General features: G+C 37.1%; 1 protein-coding gene across 1 annotated transcript in view; it reads right to left on the minus strand.

The window, feature by feature from the left end:
• The window catches only part of LOC136813490 (dynein axonemal heavy chain 5-like), a 66,698-nt gene that overhangs the window by 16,645 nt on the left and 31,092 nt on the right, over positions 1-18,961 (minus strand). The window contains exons 32-54 of the mRNA XM_067070004.1: positions 17,439-17,581; positions 16,555-16,689; positions 15,380-15,502; positions 14,640-14,853; positions 13,717-13,826; positions 12,622-12,911; positions 11,972-12,041; positions 11,232-11,354; positions 10,332-10,462; positions 9,723-9,876; positions 8,805-8,969; positions 7,819-7,920; positions 7,098-7,222; positions 5,942-6,266; positions 5,611-5,685; positions 5,211-5,378; positions 4,812-4,940; positions 4,156-4,242; positions 3,669-3,806; positions 2,969-3,096; positions 2,355-2,523; positions 1,265-1,420; positions 610-765 (exon numbers count right to left, since the gene is read on the minus strand). Coding sequence (XP_066926105.1) covers positions 610-765; positions 1,265-1,420; positions 2,355-2,523; positions 2,969-3,096; positions 3,669-3,806; positions 4,156-4,242; positions 4,812-4,940; positions 5,211-5,378; positions 5,611-5,685; positions 5,942-6,266; positions 7,098-7,222; positions 7,819-7,920; positions 8,805-8,969; positions 9,723-9,876; positions 10,332-10,462; positions 11,232-11,354; positions 11,972-12,041; positions 12,622-12,911; positions 13,717-13,826; positions 14,640-14,853; positions 15,380-15,502; positions 16,555-16,689; positions 17,439-17,581 — 3,416 coding nt within the window. The remainder of the gene's footprint in view (positions 1-609; positions 766-1,264; positions 1,421-2,354; positions 2,524-2,968; positions 3,097-3,668; positions 3,807-4,155; positions 4,243-4,811; positions 4,941-5,210; positions 5,379-5,610; positions 5,686-5,941; positions 6,267-7,097; positions 7,223-7,818; positions 7,921-8,804; positions 8,970-9,722; positions 9,877-10,331; positions 10,463-11,231; positions 11,355-11,971; positions 12,042-12,621; positions 12,912-13,716; positions 13,827-14,639; positions 14,854-15,379; positions 15,503-16,554; positions 16,690-17,438; positions 17,582-18,961) is intronic.

The raw sequence follows: 18,961 nt of genomic DNA on the forward strand, positions 1-18,961 counted from the left end.
CGAAGATCATCAACATTTTTATTTGCACGTTATTTGATATTTTGGCCCTAGTGTTTAAACATGTTCATTATAGAACCCTGGTCTGGTGATGTATTTGTTTTAACTTTATTGTCAATTTTCATCAGGTTACCATTTTCGATTCTTGGGATGATCAAAAAAATATGCAAAACAATTTTTTTTATGTACGGGAGCTCTAACTGTTAACAATAGAAGGAAACAAAAGTAATGGTTCAATGGTGAAAACGATTGCGTAGTCTCGAAATATTTATCTTTGTTTCAACATTAAACATATTTTAAAAATATATGATTTCCCAGTTAACTGAGTTATGTCTCTTGTTGGTGATTTGTTCTTTTTCGTGACCCTACTTGAGAGCATCCCCAAATTGTTAGAATTTATCCTTTCTTACAGGGGTCGCAGCTCCCCTTTGAAAGTTATAGGGCCATAATAGGCAGACTAAGGTAGCACCACCATGGTTTACGCCGGCGGGTAAAGTTTTTTTTGAATTTTAACCCTTCTAGATTACCTAAAACAGTTTTGTTTCAACGTTATTAAACAGATTTGGCTCGATTAGTAAATTTTCTTTTGTTTTGAAAAAATGTCTGTCTTACCTTGAAACTACTTCCCAATTTGATAAAATTCTTTTCCAAGATATTATCGAGAACTGGATCGAGTTCTTCGCCTACATCTTCAATGAGTAAAGGTCGTCCGAGAGATAACGCATCTTCAAGGTGTGTTCGGAAATATTTGTGGTTCAGTGAAGTCACCTACATGAAAGAGAATGATTCAAGTTAATTTTCCAAACAAAGGCTAGTTTGGACCTGATTTACAGTCAGCTCTCTCTTATTCGAATCTCTATTATTCAAACCTTTCTGTAATTCGAACTAAATTATTGGTGCCCTCAGCTAGAAAGTGGTAAAAATTACTCTCTGCAATTCGAATCTTTCTGTAATTCGAATTTTTCTCTAATTCGAATAAAATGATTCTTCCCTTGAAGATCGAATTAGAGAGAGAAGTGAATATCGCAAAAAATATTGCTCCTATTGCTTTCGAAAACCTGCGAAGCTTCTTATTGTTCAAGCGCTGAAATTTTATTGTAATCTCACGTGGCCTAGAAAGGATTTCCTACCTAACCTCGGCATACTTTTCAGCCAAAGCACGACATCTAGCCCTTCGGGCTTTATAAATCTTATGAGTTTGACCTTTCAATTTAAAAACATTCAAAAAGGATTCCAAGATTTCACCAAGAAACCCATTCTTCCTTACCTGAAGGCCGTGGTCTTTTTCTTTATTTTTGATCCAGATTTTTCCTTGACTTTGTGGATCGATGAGAAGGGGGTAGCGAGCGGCTTTGCTGACAATAATACCGTTTTGAGACGAAAGCTCGTCATTTGGGAGGCCTTGTAAGCTCCACTCTGCTAACTGTAAACAAAAAAAGGATATTTACGAGTGGATAGAGCCTCTACAGAAACAAGTGCTTGAGAACTAAGCCTGTCAAGATAAAATGATCAATGTATTATCTTTAACTGAAAAATGGAGGATGAAAGTCGACGCAACATACGTGTTCAATAAAAGGGGTTTCAAGCGTTCCGGAATACTAACTCTCTCCACTCTGTTTGTATAGCAAGGGATTTACCAAAGAGGTCTAACCCAGACTCGAGATATTGCATTTTTTGCATTTTTATTGCATTTTTTGTGTGATCGGGTCCAAAATGGCAAAAAGATTTCCCACTTTTCAAAATCAGCCAAAAGCCTCATGACTTCCCTCGCTGTATTCTTTTATTTTATTTCATTCAGTTTTCCAAAAGTTCTAAAAACCAAATTATTGAGCAGACAGACACTGCGGCTTGACAGGCGCGAACTGCTAAGCAATGGCGTATACCATGACACTAGAATGACACTGGGAGAGCGATGCTCACGCGAGGCCGAACCTCGTGGGTGACACCACACACCACAATGTCTGTCTCATTCACACACTCCTTTCAGAGTAATGGTACCCAGTTCCCTTCACATGGCATGGGTTGGTAGGGCGAAGGTACATTCACTTGCCAAGTGAATCTAAGTGACACGACGGGAATGGAACTCGGGCCCGTTTTTTTATTGAAAAAATAATAAAATTCATGATATAATGTGTTTGTTGAACAACCCTTAAGAGTGCTCAATACTCTTCGTAGAGCAAATTCATAAAGTTATCACCATATGTAAAAAACATCCTAACAACACATCATCATTTATTTTATTTGGTGATTTTTGAAATATAACTTTATAAAATTCATGATATTTATACATGGGAATGGAACTCGGAACCGCTTTTTTATTGAACAAAAATGACAAAATTCATGATATTTATACGCACCGTAGCTGTATCTACCAAGAGTGAAGTAACGTTTAATTTGAAAGTGAAAGGAATTTGTCTCTGATGTAATTCCTTTTGCCAGTTCTTCTCCAGGGATTTACGGAACTCTTGGTTGAAAGGACCACTGTAGGAGAGGAATGCTGTTCCTAGCAACACATCACCAACCAAACTGGAAGTGAAAAAAGTTTGAGTAAATAATCATCTTACGTTGTTTCAACGTCCATCTTACGTTTATTGTTGCTGTTGCGCGAGGTCGGAAATTAAGCTACCACCAAAATTTATTTTTTGCGCAATCCGTGAAATTAGAATCTCGCCAAATCTAATTTGTTCCGTACATTCTCGGATTTCTTACTATTTAAAAGGCTTTAGCGAGGTGTTTTCTTTGCTAATTTAATAATGATTTTTAGCTAAAATAGGTGCGGATTATTCAAAATCGCTTCAGTCACTCCTCCGTCCTCAAAAGTGCAAATACCTAAACTCGATGTTACGTGCAAGATTTCCATATGAGTTTCTTTCAACAGTGACAGGTGTGTTGACTCTAATTCGAAGAAAAGTAGTCCTATGAAGATCGAATAAGATAAAGGCAATGTAAATGTAATCTTTATACTGCATACCGTTCAGTTTGTTGTGCGAATTCTTTACTTTGTTCTGTCCACCGTTCTTTTTCACCACCAAGTCCATTGATCAGGGCTGATGCAGCTACCATTTTGCGTTTGCATGTCTCTGCATCGTCGACTAGAATCTATGATCGAGATAAAATTATTACAAGTCAGTAGAACAAACCTTTACGGACTTTTAAAGGTTTTGTTTTTAATAAAATTGATATCGTTTGCTGCTTACTAATCATTTTTAAATCACAAGCTTTTTCACATTGAATTGACACGAATGTGGAGCAAGATTGGTCAGAAAGAGGAAAACAAAAACATTTTTTTGCTTATATAAGCCTAATATAATAGGTAGACACTGTCCTGATATGAAAGGGGAACACAAAATAAAACCTTTAATACGTTCAATGCCGAGCCCTTTTCAGGAATCGAAAATTTGATCTCTTGGTCTTGGAATTTCTTTGAAAGTTTGACATTCAGAAGCTCCCGTATCCTTAGTTTTGCCTTCAGTTTGTATATCAACCGACTTGGAATTAAATGGCTCTTTGAAAAACTGCCGGCATTTTGACCCCTAAACTACGAGTATACCCGTAGTCGGCAGCGAACGTGGTAAAACATCAATTTTTGTGTGATATTTCTTGATAAAATTCTAACACATTTCGAACATTCTTATTCCAATTCCAGAATCTTTGTGCCCTGGATTTCCTACCTGTTTTTCGCGCATGGCACTTTCATATTCTGCCTGTGCGGCATCTAATTCTTTCTGTTTTTCGTCCAACTGTTGTTGAGCTGTTTGCAAATCACTCATCGCCAGTTCTAACTTTGCCTCTTGAATTGAAAGGTTTGCCTAAAAGTTGAGAGTTGTATAAGAAAAAACTATATAAGAACATAAGACTTCGATGACCAAAGTGTTTAGAGCAAGTTAAGAATATTTTAAGGCTTTATGGACTCTTTAAACACCCGATTTATAAGGAAAATGGAAAAAAAAACTCCCGATTTGGTGAAAATAAGAACATGTTAAGAAAACTTTTAGGCGTCAATCTTAAAATGTTAAGAACATCCGAAGGCTTTAAAAATTTTGGATGCTTTTATAAAAGAAACGTGTAAAATCTCAGTTGTCTATGATAATCAGTTATCAGTCATCAGTTGGTCATGACATAACAAATTTTTGATATCCAGAATAAAGGGAAGTTTACTTTAAGAGGAAGGACTTCTTTATTGACGGAGAAAAATTTGGCCATTGCTTTCGTCCACGAACACAACCCGGCTACGTTACCACAAACCTATAATACAAAGGTAAATTAGTACACCTGATATGAAAACTTTTAAATAATCATAGTATATTTAAAACATATCCATCCTGTTGTGATCTCATCACAAGTCCTCTCATTGAAACACCCCTGTGTCACAGACTCGCTGGGACCTCAGCCCAACTGGAAAATTTGGCAAAAATTTCATCCCCGATGGGAAAATACCCGGGAATTTCAGCCCCACTGGGAATTTGAATTTGATTTCATCCCCATTCGAGATCCTATGTTCAAAAATTGCACTCCAAAACTGGAATCCCCACTGGAATTTTCGAGTTTGGAACAATAGAATTTATATCCCCATTAGGATTCCAATAGAAATTTTTACCCCCACTGTAAAAAGTTCCAACGAGGCTGTGAGCAAGGGGTGTATAGAAAGAGAAACATGAATTGAAAGGGAAATCTTACAAAGATTTTTCAAGTTACGCGACTTCCGCCATTATGGAAGCAAACGTTCGATTTACGTAAGGGATCGCTTCTACAGATTCGAACGTTTGTTTCCATAATGGCGGAAGTTACGTAACCTAAGAGAACAAAATGAATACTCGTTTAGCATTTTCCATGGTGTAATCTTCAGCTTTGAAGTAAGGCTCCATTAATTCCACCATCTCTTCATTTATAGTGTCCTTTGGGAATTCTTGCAGCGCTTGAAGAAAACCCGCTTGTGACATGAACTATAAAATTAGAAGTTTACCAAAGTATTTTTTAGCGAATTATGAAGCCCAAAACTTCAAGATTTTCATTACCTAGACGTTTATAGTCAAGAATAAAATATTATAATCAGACAGGAAAGACTCAAATATCTGCCTGCTTATTGCTGGTTGAAAGTTTAGATAAAAAAAAACGTAAAAAGTAAGTCGATGCAACTATACAAAATTCCTACTACACGAAGGAAAATGTAGTGTTTTTTTTAGAAAAAGAGCTTTAAGAAAATATTTTTTTACCCTGAGTGATTCAGACCAAGACGCTTTATTTCCAGGGCGGTCAGGATCAGGAGTGACTGGATCAAGACCCTTCCTGGACAGTATCAAGACACAATCCATGATTCTCATGATCAGTGGAGGTGGTTTCCCAAGGCGGCGCACTGTAGCGATGTCAGCTGCTTTGATTGTCTGGAATAATTTCACATGAATAGAATAGGGTCTCATGAGGGACTTTTTTTTGAGGGACCTTTTTTTATTCGTGACAAAACTACAACTTGCCTTTTTCTTCTAAAAGTCTATCTAAATACAACAATCGGATGAAAGTATTTTTAGGGCGATTAACCAGCCTAGGCTGGCCTAGGGCCTAAATTTTGTGTAACCTATCAAAAATTACCAAGTACTAAATAAAAATATGACTTACCTGAAGTGCGGCTTCTGCTTCTTCAAGGGCAGGCTTGGCGGCTTCCAGTTTCACTTCGGCCACTGCTTTATCCTCCTATCAAAAAGAAAGGTATCGTGTGCAAGCAGGTAAGTAATTATTTTAATTTATGCCCAAAAATCTCTCAAATACACGGTACCTGTTTTCCTAAGTAATACCCCCAGTGTTCTCTTGGAAGGGGTAAAATTATTAAAGGCATTAGATAATTATGAATATTTTGATTCAAAATCTCCCTTTGAAAAAGAAAAATATCAGAAAGAAATTCAGACCGAATACAAAAACATCAAGAAAATGAAACTTTGAATTTCCGTACCCCGATTACATCCACAATAGCTTGCGCTCGATCTTTCACTTCTTGGACTTGCGATTTCACTTTCTCAGCAGCGTGTGCTGTTTGTGTTACTTCCTTCAAGACGGCCTCCGCCTTTACTGAAGCCACGGCAAGTTCTTTCTCCTTGACCAACAACTCTTTAGAGAGTTCGGCCACGGACCTGCTTGCCTCCATTAGCTTATCGAGACCGATATTCATTCGGTGTGCAAGGCCGTCGATCTCAGTTTTCTGAGCTGCATACACTTGCTTGTAAGAGTTCATAAAGGAAAGGTATGACTTTGGAGTGACGTGTGTTTGACGACGAAATCTAAAATATAATTTAGTAAAATAGAATTTTGGTTTCAGATAGAAAATAGATTTTACACTATCAAAGTCGATATATATTGAGGCAGGAATATCATCTTTCAGCATTGTTGAAATAGAAATTCGTTTGAGACTGAAAAACGTTGAGCCCTGATAAAAAATGATACCGCTTTTGAAGCATCGTACATCCCCTCAAAAAGTTTTTCCGACATCACCTCATTAACAGAAATACCACGACTACGTCTCTGTGCATAGTGACAAAGAAGTTTCCACTAGACTATTGTTTGACAAAGAAGTTTCCGCTAGACTAGTGTTTGACAAAAACGTTTCGGCTAGAGGGCTAGACTAGTGCTTGGTAAAAACGTTTCCGATAGACTAGTGCTTGGTAAAAACGTTTCCACTAGACTAGTGCTTGGTAAAAACGTGTCCACTAGACTAGTGCTTGGTAAAAACGTTTCCGATAGACTAGTGCTTGGTAAAAACGTTTCCGCTTGACTAGTGTTTGACAAAAACGTTTCGGCTAGACTAGTGTTTGACAAAACGTTTCGGCTAGACTAGTGTTGACAAAAACGTTTCGGCTAGACTAGTGTTTGACAAAAACGTTTCGGCTAGACTAGTGTTTGACAAAAACGTTTCGGCTAGACTAGTGTTTGACAAAAACGTTTCGGCTAGACTAGTGTTTGACAAAAACGTTTCGGCTAGACTAGTGTTTGACAAAAACGTTTCGGTTAGACTAGTGTTTGGTAAGAACGTTTCCACTAGACTAGGATCTGGAAAAAACGTTTCCGCTATATGGTTTGGTAAACAAGTTCCGCTAGACTAGAGTCAAGCTAACCTTTCAAAGTAATCTTTGCAATAGACAGCGACACCATCATGAATGGAACCCATTGCTTTCACCAATTCATTCTTTGTTTCTTCAGTACATTTGATCTCGAAGTTCGACAGATAATGCATTGCAACCTGGTGTCCGAAAAAAAAGAATGACAAGTAAAGTGTCCGCTAGTATTCGATCTGACAAAACTTTTTTGACAGTATTCGATACGGCGAACATGATAAATGGGCCAGGAATCAAATAACCCGATTAAGTACACGTTTTTTAAAATAAGAACAAACTATATAAGAACATTTTAAGACAAAAATACTCAAAAAAAACGGTGAAAATGAGAACATGTTAAGAACATTTTTAGGCTTAAAACTAAAAAGCTTTTAAGAACATCCGAAGGCTTCAAAAGGATGTTCTTATAAAAAAAACGTGTAGAATGACATGATAACACCAAAGTGCAATGTTAAGAAATTTGGAACTTGGTCTTTTATAGTAAAGTAAGGAAAAGGTCTGTAAACTTAAGAATCCCTCTAAGGCTATACCTGAATCTCTTAAAGTATACGGATTTGTGCTATAGAGATCTCTTGATAAATAGACCAGGAATCAGATTATAGCCCGATAGAACAGATAAACATTCATGATTACAGTAAAGTAAAGTCTGTAAAACCCAGTTTTTTTTATTTCAGAAATGTCCAGAGGAAGGTGAAACTAAGGAATCCCTCATAGTCTATACCTGAATGAGTGCTTCTTTAGGCCACCTTTGGAACCAATTGATAGTGCATCCACTGATCAAACCGGGAAATTGTAAGGCGCGTTGTCGGAACTTCTCGCCAACCTATAAAGAAGTTTTGAAGAGAAAGTTTTATTGTACGAAAGTCAATTAATTTATCTCGAAATTCCCATCTTCATGACTAAATGCCGGTGTATATTCAACTTTCGTCTCTGTAAAAAAAGATTAATACGCCTATAATATCAACCTATAAAGTGTGAAGAGGCTGTGTTCAAGTTTGTCTGTACACAGACCAGTATATCTACAGAATATTTCAAAATTCATTATCGTAGAGAGTCTGGTGTCATCGTTTTTTTCTCATTTGAGATTTTTCAAACCGACCGCTGCGATGGAGTGTTGGTGAAAGAGGGGAGACGACGAGAGAAGTGTTACTATTTATAAATCATACTTCATCGCAGGGGTCTCCGTACGGGAACTTTTTTATCAAACAGACAGTGCGCACGGAGTGTACTACGAAGCAGGTAGTAGTCTCTGGTACAGAGTAGGTTCGAGTCTACTAGGAAGAATAACTTCAAAAATGTCATTGTATTGACATCATCACTAAACGAAGATTAACATTCCTCAAAAGCCGACCACGACATTAATGGTTGTTAGGTGTTTACGTTAATCTGTTTTGTCGTGGCAAACTGTTTCGTTTGTAGAGAGATTGTTGATCACGAACAATCAGTTGCGAAAAAAAATGGAGTTCCGGAAAATATCTCGAAAAATGAAGAGAAATAGACCTTATCGGAGTTTTTGATTTTTCTAAAAAAGCGATGCATTGTGGGATTGTTTCGAGTGTATTACAACAGAAATCTTTTAGGAATTCCTCGAGGGAATTCTATTGTAATACACTCGAAACAATCCCACAATGCATCGCTTTTTTAGAAAAATCAAAAATTCCGATATAAGGTCTATTGCTGATCTCGAATTTTAATAAAATTTCTTACCGGCGAGAAACATAGAACAACGTGTAAATTGCTTCGAGCTCGATTGATGAAATACTCGTAAAGGTTTTCAGAAGTTGGTGGACGCCTTGGGTACTCTTTCTTCATGACGGGGATAAGTTCAGATGTGATTTCGTCGATCTCGTCACGCGCAAATAAATTGGATACCTAAAAATGTGGTTTGTTAACAGGTAAGGTAAAGATTTCAAATAGTTGATTCGGTTTGTTTTTAATGGAGGTGATAAGTATACAGAGCAGGCAGACAAATAAGCTTTCTCCAGCAAAAAAAAAGTGAAGCCAAAATTTGACTTTTTAAATTTCGTGCCGATGGATAGGATCTAGCATTTTAATTGTTTTCGGAGCGCGAGATAAAAAAAAGTAGACAGCAAACCCTATTTCGCATGTTTCAAACCAGTGAAATTGCTTGTTGTCACGTGATTTCTTTGGTAGGAAATCCTACCAAAACCTGCTTCACTTTTCGATAAAGGCCGTGGATCTAGCCCATCGGGCTATGATAAATCAGTAGGGCTAACCCGGGTCCACTTAAAGCTTTCTTAAATACTGGATGGCGCGATTAGTGGCCCGGTAGGCAGCAGTAGGATATAGCAGTTCTCCATTTTGAAGTTTCGTTTAGGTGGACTGTAAAACAGACTCTTATTCCATATTTGAAATACAAAATACATTTTTTCTTTTTTTTCTAAAAACAATGATTACAGTGGACTCTCCATAATTCGAACTTCTTTTATTCGAAACTTAAACACCGGACCCTTTGCTAGAGAGTAGTGTAAAATGCTCTCTCTATTTCGAATTTTTCTTTAATTCAAAGAAAAGTCTTTGTCTGTATTTGGTAACGTGATTAAAAAATAGGCAAATCGATTTTTTAATTTTTGTTATTAACAAAGAAAAAGAAGTTATCCTTACCTCACCCGATGAGAGGACATTATTTAGATATTCCAAGAAGCCTTCATCTTTAACTTCTTGGTCAGTGAAAACGAAAGTGATTCCTTTGCCTTGCTCACCAGCCACTCGATACAAATATTTCAAATCCTCCATCAGATTCGTCAGGTTGTAGGATCTTGTAATAAAATAATTTATATTGGAAACTTTTTATTTTACATTATTATGAGTTTGGCTACCCTCTTTTTAAAACGCTTATGAGTAGTCTAAAGCACTGACCTTTATATACCCTGGACCAAGTTTCTCAAACCCGTTCAAGCAAAATCTTTGATCGGAGATTTTCGAAAAGTGGTACCCTAATGGTAGCACTACTCAATAGCGGTGAAAATGCATCGAGAGCGCTAGATCTACTTTTGATGATGTAGCGTAGTTAGACGTTAATTTAACACTGCAATGGCTTCTTTACGGGTACAAATTCAAAAGAAATTTTGATCAATTATGGTGGATATAGCTTGGTCCAGGGATATATAAAGATCAGTGATCCAGAACTCTGCACCGTGCACCGATCATTGAGAAAAAAGGTCCGAGGAAATTTTTTAAGATTAGAAGTAAGACTTCCGGAAACTCACTGACCTTGTGATAGTGATTTGGAATGTTTTATAACCAGCAATAAAAGAAGCGAGTCTTGTCAAACTCTGTTTACCAGATCCTCCAACGCCTACCAACAATGCATTGCCACGCGGCGTTGCTAGGATACGAGAAATCTGTAGAAGAAAAAAGAAAATAAGATTCATGATATTCATGACGTAATAATTTCTACGGAAAGACCCCGGTTTTTGCTAGTAGTGGAAAATTTTATACAACTTTTGTCTAGTTTAAATTTGACACTACTGGCTAAAACCAGGGTATTTCCGTAGAAAACATTACGTCATGAATATCATAAATAAATTAACATCAAATATTCTTGCTCATCAGCACACTCAAGTGAGATTAAAAATGAAAAAATATCAATATTAAACTTTTTGGCATACTTACGGGAAGTCTAACAGAAATTGGGAAGTTGTTTGGGCAGGTCAAAAGCCTGGGAGGACTTACTAGATCTGAGAACTACCGTATGTAAGGACATAAATTAGGATCTCAATATTGGACATTTACAGTGAAGAGAAAATTTAGCCAAATTTGAGTAAAATTGGGCGAAAAGTCGACCCTTACTATGCAATTTCCTGAAAGTTTTTAAACTATTTCAAAACAAAAAATAGTTTCTTTAAATATGTTATGTTGTAAAACAGAACTGTTCCATTTTGGTACTGCTTTTGCAGACTATATTGCGTAGCACAAACCCTAAAATTGCAAACCCTGTCAAATCTCTCTTCTATGCATTTTCTTGAAAGTTTTTGTCTATTTTAAAACAAAAAATGCTATGCTCTAGCCGGGCTCTAGCACACAGGGCTGTGTTCCACTTTTGATATTGCTTCTACAGACTATATTGGGTAGCAGAAACGTAAAGTTGCAAATTTTCTCGACAAACTTTACCTTCAGCAAGCTGGTGATAGCATCTTCAAAGAAAACCAAATCAAGACCAGAACCACGAACGCTTTCATTATATTGGTGCATGAAGTGTGACAATCTCTCGCGTAAGCTGACCATACTTTCAATCTTTAAAAAAAAAGAGAAAAGGAGATAATTATGAAACCGTGAATGCATTAGACTAGACTTAGGCTTTGGTTGGTCTTAAGGAGTCAGTAACCGAGATTTTTATCAATGAAAGAAAAAAGGGATGTTTACGAAACCTAGAATGTACTAGACTTAGACTTTGGTTGGTCTAAGTGAGTCAGTGACCGAAGTTTTTCTACGAAAGAAAAAGGGATAATAAAAATCCTCAATGGATTAGTCTAGGCTTAGGTTGGTCTAAGGGACCGAAGCTTTTCCAATCACCCGATAAATCTCGCTGACCTGCTCCAGAAGCCGCTGAAAATAGTGCATCACACTTTGAGTCATTTGTTTCAAATATGACAAAAAGAAAAGTGCCAAAGACAGCATAGTTACGAGTCATTAATCAAAAATAAAACTTCCCTTATTGAATAAAGTGATGTCGAAATTTAACTTGCGCGATCCTTGATATTTTTAAGTCATTACAGTGTCAAAAACAGTAAAAACAAAGGTTGCTACTGTGTTCTACTTTCAGCAAAGATGGCGCATTATTTTGCTTCACCTGCCTTGGAAGATGTAGAATAGCTCTATCTAGTATTTTATATAAGATATGTGATAGTTACGGGTTCATAAATCTTGGGAGCTTCGAAATCAGCATCATCTGGTTCATCTCCTGTTGGCTCTGGCGCATCTCTGAAAAAAATGATTAAAATACAAGATTGAAGTGAAAGATAAAAACTTTTGGTAGCAGAGGAGCAATCCAGAAGGCTCTTCTTTTCAATAGCTACCCAGAGGTAGGGGAGGGCACATAACTCTTTCTCCCTAGATTGCTCCACGTTAAGAGTACCAGTAAACACCAACTTAAGAAATTCACATTAAGTCACCAGGTATCTAATTCAAAATAATTTTGACGAAAGTGAATTCGGCTTTTTAATGCGATACCATTTTTTATAAAGGAAAAACTGAACCAAACCAAAACATTATAGCGATCATAAGGCTATGGGAAGTCAGATATCAGATTGGATCGTTCTGGGGAGTACCATAGTGGAAATCTGATATCAGATTGGATGGTTCTGGACCATCGACAAAAAGATGCATCAAACTTAACATTATTTTCCTTGGTAACTATTCTCGACTTTTTCAATCTTCAAAGTTGTTTTAAGTTTTAGTGGGAGGCGTTCAGCTATTTATAACCACTAACACTCCGCCATATGAGATAAGAAGAGTTTAATTCCATAGCACAAAATGTCTAGCTAACCACGTCTTAACTCACCTTAAGAAATCGACAAAGTAAGCTTCCTCTTCCAAGCATGACAAATCATGATTCGCCCCAATCTCCTCATTACAAATCTGTACAGCAACTTTTCTGAACCAGCTCTTATCCGTTTCATTCACGAAGCGGTCACAAATAACGCGTGTGCACTCGTGTTGCCATAGAGACAAAAGCGTGGACGTTTCTGTGATGACGTCACTGACGGCGTTAAGCAACCCTTGCCAAATACGTGATAAATCACGTAAGTTAAAGACGTAATGAAATTTCGCCGGCGTTGGCAACATTTTGACCTAAAGTAAGGCGCGACAGTAAGTAATTAAACGGAAAACAATGCGGAGAGAGAATATTATTACAAAACCATAAAACGGATAAATCCTGTAGAGCAAGCTATTCATGATATGCACCATTGCAATGTCTTCCACAGACCCAACAGCTGATTGGTTGAAAGTGAAGTATTGACTGATTTTACGTCACTTACAACCAATCAGCTGTTGGCGGGTCCGTGATGTAATGTAAGAAGACATTGTAATGGTGGATATCATAAATGGAGGTTGTTCATGTTTCGTTGAGTTACATAATCTCCACCATTATGGAATCAAACGTTCGATTTGCGTAAGGGATCCCCTCTACAGATCCGAACGTTTGCTTCCAAAATTATGCAAGTTATGTAACTTATCAAACAGGAAACACCTCTTTATCATTTTACACCAATTAGGTAATGGTTTGTATTGCTCAACCTTTAAACCTAGAGATGACTCGTGGGGTAACGATCCCTAAATCGACGCTCTTCTATTCAATACGCTTCATTATTTGATAATATTGAAAGTCGCTGTCAACAAAAAACACTTTCTACCATTCGATGCGCTCCCTTATTCGATGAAAATCCAATTTCCTTTGAAAATCGAATCAGAGACCCGTTGACTGTACACCTAAACTTTAAAAAAGGATTTATTTAAAATTCAGCCATTGGGTCGATATCTTAAAAGATAATTAAGGCATCTTTTTGTTTTAAAAGGTTTACGATTGAGCTGACTTGTGGCAAAAATACGACAGCTTCTTTTGAAGACAGGCATTATAAGGTAGAAATGAACAAACCTTGGTATATTGCCACAACCTTCTTGTGCAAGCAACCAAATCATTTGCCAGAGTTCTAACTTCGTCCGTGAAGCCACGCTCTTTGCAGAAATGACCACGACAAATGACACCTGGCAAGTGAAAAATATTTATTGCAAAAATTATTAAACTGCGATATATAATCGGGACATTATTCCAAATCGATTTACACAATCTGCCGTCCTCAAAAGTGTAACTCGAAGCAAGACGCATTCAAATAGAATAATATTGCATTCGAAATTATTTTCCCTGCAAAAATCTAATTTGAAAAAAGAATAAGCAGATCTTTGGATATTTTATGTGATTTGAAAACCTTTGAGGAGAGCAATTAGATTAGATATTAGAGATTTGGAATTTACAAATTTAACTTGGAGGCTTCTTGCTTAAGACACCAATCAACCTTTAAATTGTGCAAAGACTGGGTTCGAGTTTACCAGGAAGGAATGACATCAAAATATCTGTAGTCGTTACATTAATATTCTTAAACACAACGAATTTTGTCGTCATATCCCTGTTAATTACCAGTCCCCTTAGAAACCGACCACGCACTCAAAGGTTGGTAGGTGTATCACCAAGCATTGGGCCATTCCATTTTATATCCATGCAGGGGGGTGGACGAAAATTTCCAGGGGGTCATCCGAGAAAAATTTCCAGGGGGTGTTTTTTCATTTTTCTAAGGGGGTAAAAAGTCATTGTAAAATTCCTAGGGGTAAATGACTGATTTTAGTTCGTCCACCCTCACCTTAATGTATGAGAAGAATTTTTTCAAGGATATTTTTGCAAATTTTGCCATTTTCCAGGGGCTGTTCACACATTTTCAATAATTTCTTTTTGACTTGAAAAGGTTCGTCCAGCCCCATGTATGGTTTTTTAATGGAACAGCCCATTTTTGGATAAGGACTTACCAAAGATCTTGTCGATAGAATTGTTAGAGGGTAGAGTGCAATTGAAAATAGAGAACTGTCTTTTTAAGCGTTCAGGAATATCTTTACGCCCGCCACCCGGGTGGATCATGGCGGCAAGGAATTGGATATCAACAATTGTGGTGAAGTCACCAGGTTTATCAAGGTTGTAAAAACCACCATCGCTCATTAGTTGACGCACGATTTCGTTTGTTACCTATAATTAAAGGTTTTGTTTTTTTAAATAAGTCGACATCGATCGTTGGCTTACTCATCAATATTTTAATTTACAAGCTTTTCAATACATTAAATTGAAACGGGTGTGAAACAACATTGGTTAAAAACAAGGAAAGGAAAACTTTTTTTTGTTTATTCAGCACAAAATCGAACACAATATAACAATAGGGGACACCGGCCTAACGTAAAACATGTGCCTGATATGACACTGAAACACAAGAATACTTATGTAGAATATCCTTTAGTACACGCTTTTTATGAGAATTTTCATGATGAACTGTTAAAAATAAGCATAGCCACCGGAAAGAAATATACGGTAAGCTTAATCCGCTAGCGAAATGCAAATCGCTGCAGAGAAAGGCTCTAGACACGTACGGATATTATCACAGTGGAGTATCTCCACTATCGTGGAGACAGGCCCGCCTTTTAGAGTGTCCGCTAATTAAATATTCTTATGTGTAAAGATTTGCATTTAATAAAAACAATCAATAATAAAACAACCTCACCTGATCGCCCCACTCATTAATGACCGGCATGTTAATATCATCGATGAATACGGACATACGTTTACCGGCCACCGGACCGTACGTACTTCCCATACGTTTGTCCACGTAACTTTCAATCGTGCGCTAAAACGTAAAACAATGACGTAAAAAATGTTAATAGAAATTCTTACGTTCTGTAATGTAAAGCAAGCGTTAATAGATATTTTTAAAGTATAAAAAAAGTAAAAAGTAAGAACATTAATCGGTTGGTTTATCTCAAACTAAAGAGAAAATAACGTTAATTACACGCGCCACCATTATATAGTAATAACCGAGTTTATGTATTTGCACTTTCGAGGACGGTAGAGTGACTGAAGCGACTTGGAATAACCCGCAATTCCGCCCCGCAAAATCGATGACGGTAAAAGTGCTGATTTACCGTCGTCCTCAGCTGGTCAGGATCTAGTCAAATTAGAACCTTACCGTCTCCGTCGCTGAAAAACACACATACATAAACTCGGTATAAAAACGCAAAAGGCGGAGAAAAATCTTTAGAAAAACACAGACAAAAATTTTCTTTTATTTTCAACATTTTCGAGTACTCTCCGAATGTAACTTTTTTATTCACTTGAGTATAACTTTAAATCTAATTGATCAAATGTAATGAATGACCTATCAAAATTTAAGTTCATCTTTCTTCTTTCCAATGGAAAAGAAATGGTTCTCATAAAATCTTTCGATTTCGCGAAAACTAGTTTCAAAGAGAGAAACCTATTCGTTGCACACCCAATACTTGACAATTGAAAGAAAATTTTGAAGGGGTGACGAAATTTTTCCCGACGAAATTTATCTCCGTCATTTTATCACCCGACCAAAACTTTTACCCCATTTTTTTTATTCCCGAGCGAAAATTTTACTCAAAATTTCACACTCCAACCAAATATTAAATCCAAATTTTTACACTCTGAATTACAGAAGTTAGTGCTTTAAACGTCGAATTACAAGATCTTTTTCGAGCTAGTGAAGGAGACCATTTAATTTGGACGATTTAGTCGGGTGGAAGTGACTAAATTGTAAATTTGGTCGGGGAAAAGAGACGAATTTGAAATTTTGGTCGGGGAAAAGTGACGATGAATTTGACATTTTGGTGGGGGAAAAGCGACGAAAATGCCTCTAGGTGACGAAATTTTTCATACCTGGAAATGCATTGGAGTAGAAGCAGAAGAGAAGTTGAATCTTTTGGTGAGATGAACTTCAGGGTCATAATGTTTCATGTAACTTTGTATCATAATTGTCTTCGCTGTCCCTTGTTCACCGATCAAAAGAGCAGCCTGAAAATATAGAGGAGGTTTAGACGCTGTATCGTCCGTTACAGTGATAGTAAAGGCGATATACGGGAAAAAATCGGCGGGAGAGTTTCGAAGAAGACTGGCAAACTCGACCGGCTGTAAACTCTTTTCGACAAAAAAACCCGTTTGCAAATTTTCTTCGGCTTTGGGCTATTTTCTTAAATAGTGATTCGTCTTAGACTATAACAAAGTCTAAGGAGATTACGCAACTTAACAAAACAAACATGAAAACCTACACGAATTTCTAATAATTATATAAAAGATTATCGGCGATCCAAAAAGTATCTGCAATCTGATTGGTTAAAAAAGTACAATATATCTTGTAAAAATATATATAAATTGACGAAAAGATGTTACTGCATTGTAGCGGTAGCAGCAATCTAACGTCACTTTGCTACAAAAGTGCCCTGCGCTTTTTTCTAACACAAAAAAGTGCATTTTTGGTCACCGATATACCAGTTATCAGACATTTGTCCGATAACTATTACATAAAAGTCCGAGAACATTCATCAAGACAAGAAATTTTCTCATATTTGTCGAAGTGCCTTCTTTATCATATGTCAAATACAAAACCCTATCAGCTTTGTTACCAAACAGAATATTTTAAAACTTAACTGCTTAACTAATAGAATGATAAGCATAATGCGAGCCTGGAATAGGGACAGACACTTGCTTATTAAAAAAAACATGCAACGTTATATGGACGTGTTATGAGCGTTGAAAGTACATACCTTTCCCTGTTTAGCAATGGTATCGATTAAGAAGTTCGTTCGAACGTTGTCTACATTGGGAACCAAGATGGAAGAATACTCAGGACTGTGGTCTGTAGGGTAAATGTACTCTTCGACGCGTGAAGACCAATGACACCATTTCCCTACAAAGATATATTAGGGGGATAAGATGATTGAGGTTACTAAGTTTTTAACTCGATTCAATATACGATTAACAGCGTACGAGGCTCTGTAGGTAAACGATCTACTCTTAAATGCGTCAAGACCAATGACACCATTTCCCTACCAAGATATATTAGGGAGATAAAATGATTGAGGATACTGAGTTTAATTCTAAATGTGATGCAGCATGTAGATCACGACAGATATACAAGGCTCTATAGGTATATGATGGACTATTCATTGCAAAAAGACCGTGGATAACAATATACAAGGCTTAATTTGTAAACAATGGCGAGAGGACACCATTTCCCCATAAAAAATAAATCGAGATTTAACTTGTATATTTACACAGTTAAAACCGCCCGAAAATTAGAATTCGGATGGTTGTTCGGATAAGAGCACTCGTCAAAAACTCGTCAGTAATTCGTTGTCGTTTTTTCAGATATTCGTCAAAACAAATCCGTTATCATATATTGGTCTTTTCCAGAAAAAAATCGTGCACCCCCTGTTGAGGAGGTCCATCTCCGTTCCAAGTGAGTAAGGTTTGAAATGCAGTGGAATTCCATAAGGGTAGACGAAAATCCGTCAAAAAGAAGCGGAATTCCAAGGGGGTAATGATTGAAATGCAGTGGAATTCCATAAGGGTAGACGAAAATCCGTCAAAAAGAAGCGGAATTCCAAGGGGGTAATGATTGAAATGCAGTGGAATTCCATAAGGGTAGACGAAAATCCGTCAAAAAGAAGCGGAATTCCAAGGGGGTAATGATTGAAATGCAGTGGAATTCCATAAGGGTAGACGAAAATCCGTCAAAAAGAAGCGGAATTCCAAGGGGGTAATGATTGAAATGCAGTGGAATTTCCATAAGGGTAGACGAAAATCCGTCAAAAAGAAGCGGAATTCCAAGGGGGTAATGATTGAAATGCAGTGGAATTCCATAAGGGTAGACGAAAATCCGTCAAAAATAAGCGGAATTCCAAGGGGGTAATGATTGAAATGCAGTGGAATTCCATAAGGGTAGACGAAAATCCGTCAAAAAGAAGCGGAATTCCAAGGGGGTAATGATTGAAATGCAGTGGAATTCCATAAGGGTAGACGAAAATCCGTCAAAAATAAGCGGAATTCCAAGGGGGTAATGATTGAAATGCAGTGGAATTCCATAAGGGTAGACGAAAATCCGTCAAAAAAGAAGCGGAATTCCAAGGGGGTAATGATTGAAATGCAGTGGAATTCCATAAGGGTAGACGAAAATCCGTCAAAAATAAGCGGAATTCCAAGGGGGTAATGATTGAAATGCAGTGGAATTCCATAAGGGTAGACGAAAATCCGTCAAAAATAAGCGGAATTCCAAGGGGGTAATGAT

The sequence above is a fragment of the Clytia hemisphaerica genome, unplaced genomic scaffold (assembly GCF_902728285.1).
Source record: "Clytia hemisphaerica strain Z4C2 unplaced genomic scaffold, Clytia hemisphaerica genome assembly, whole genome shotgun sequence".
Classification (NCBI taxonomy): domain Eukaryota; kingdom Metazoa; phylum Cnidaria; class Hydrozoa; order Leptothecata; family Clytiidae; genus Clytia; species Clytia hemisphaerica.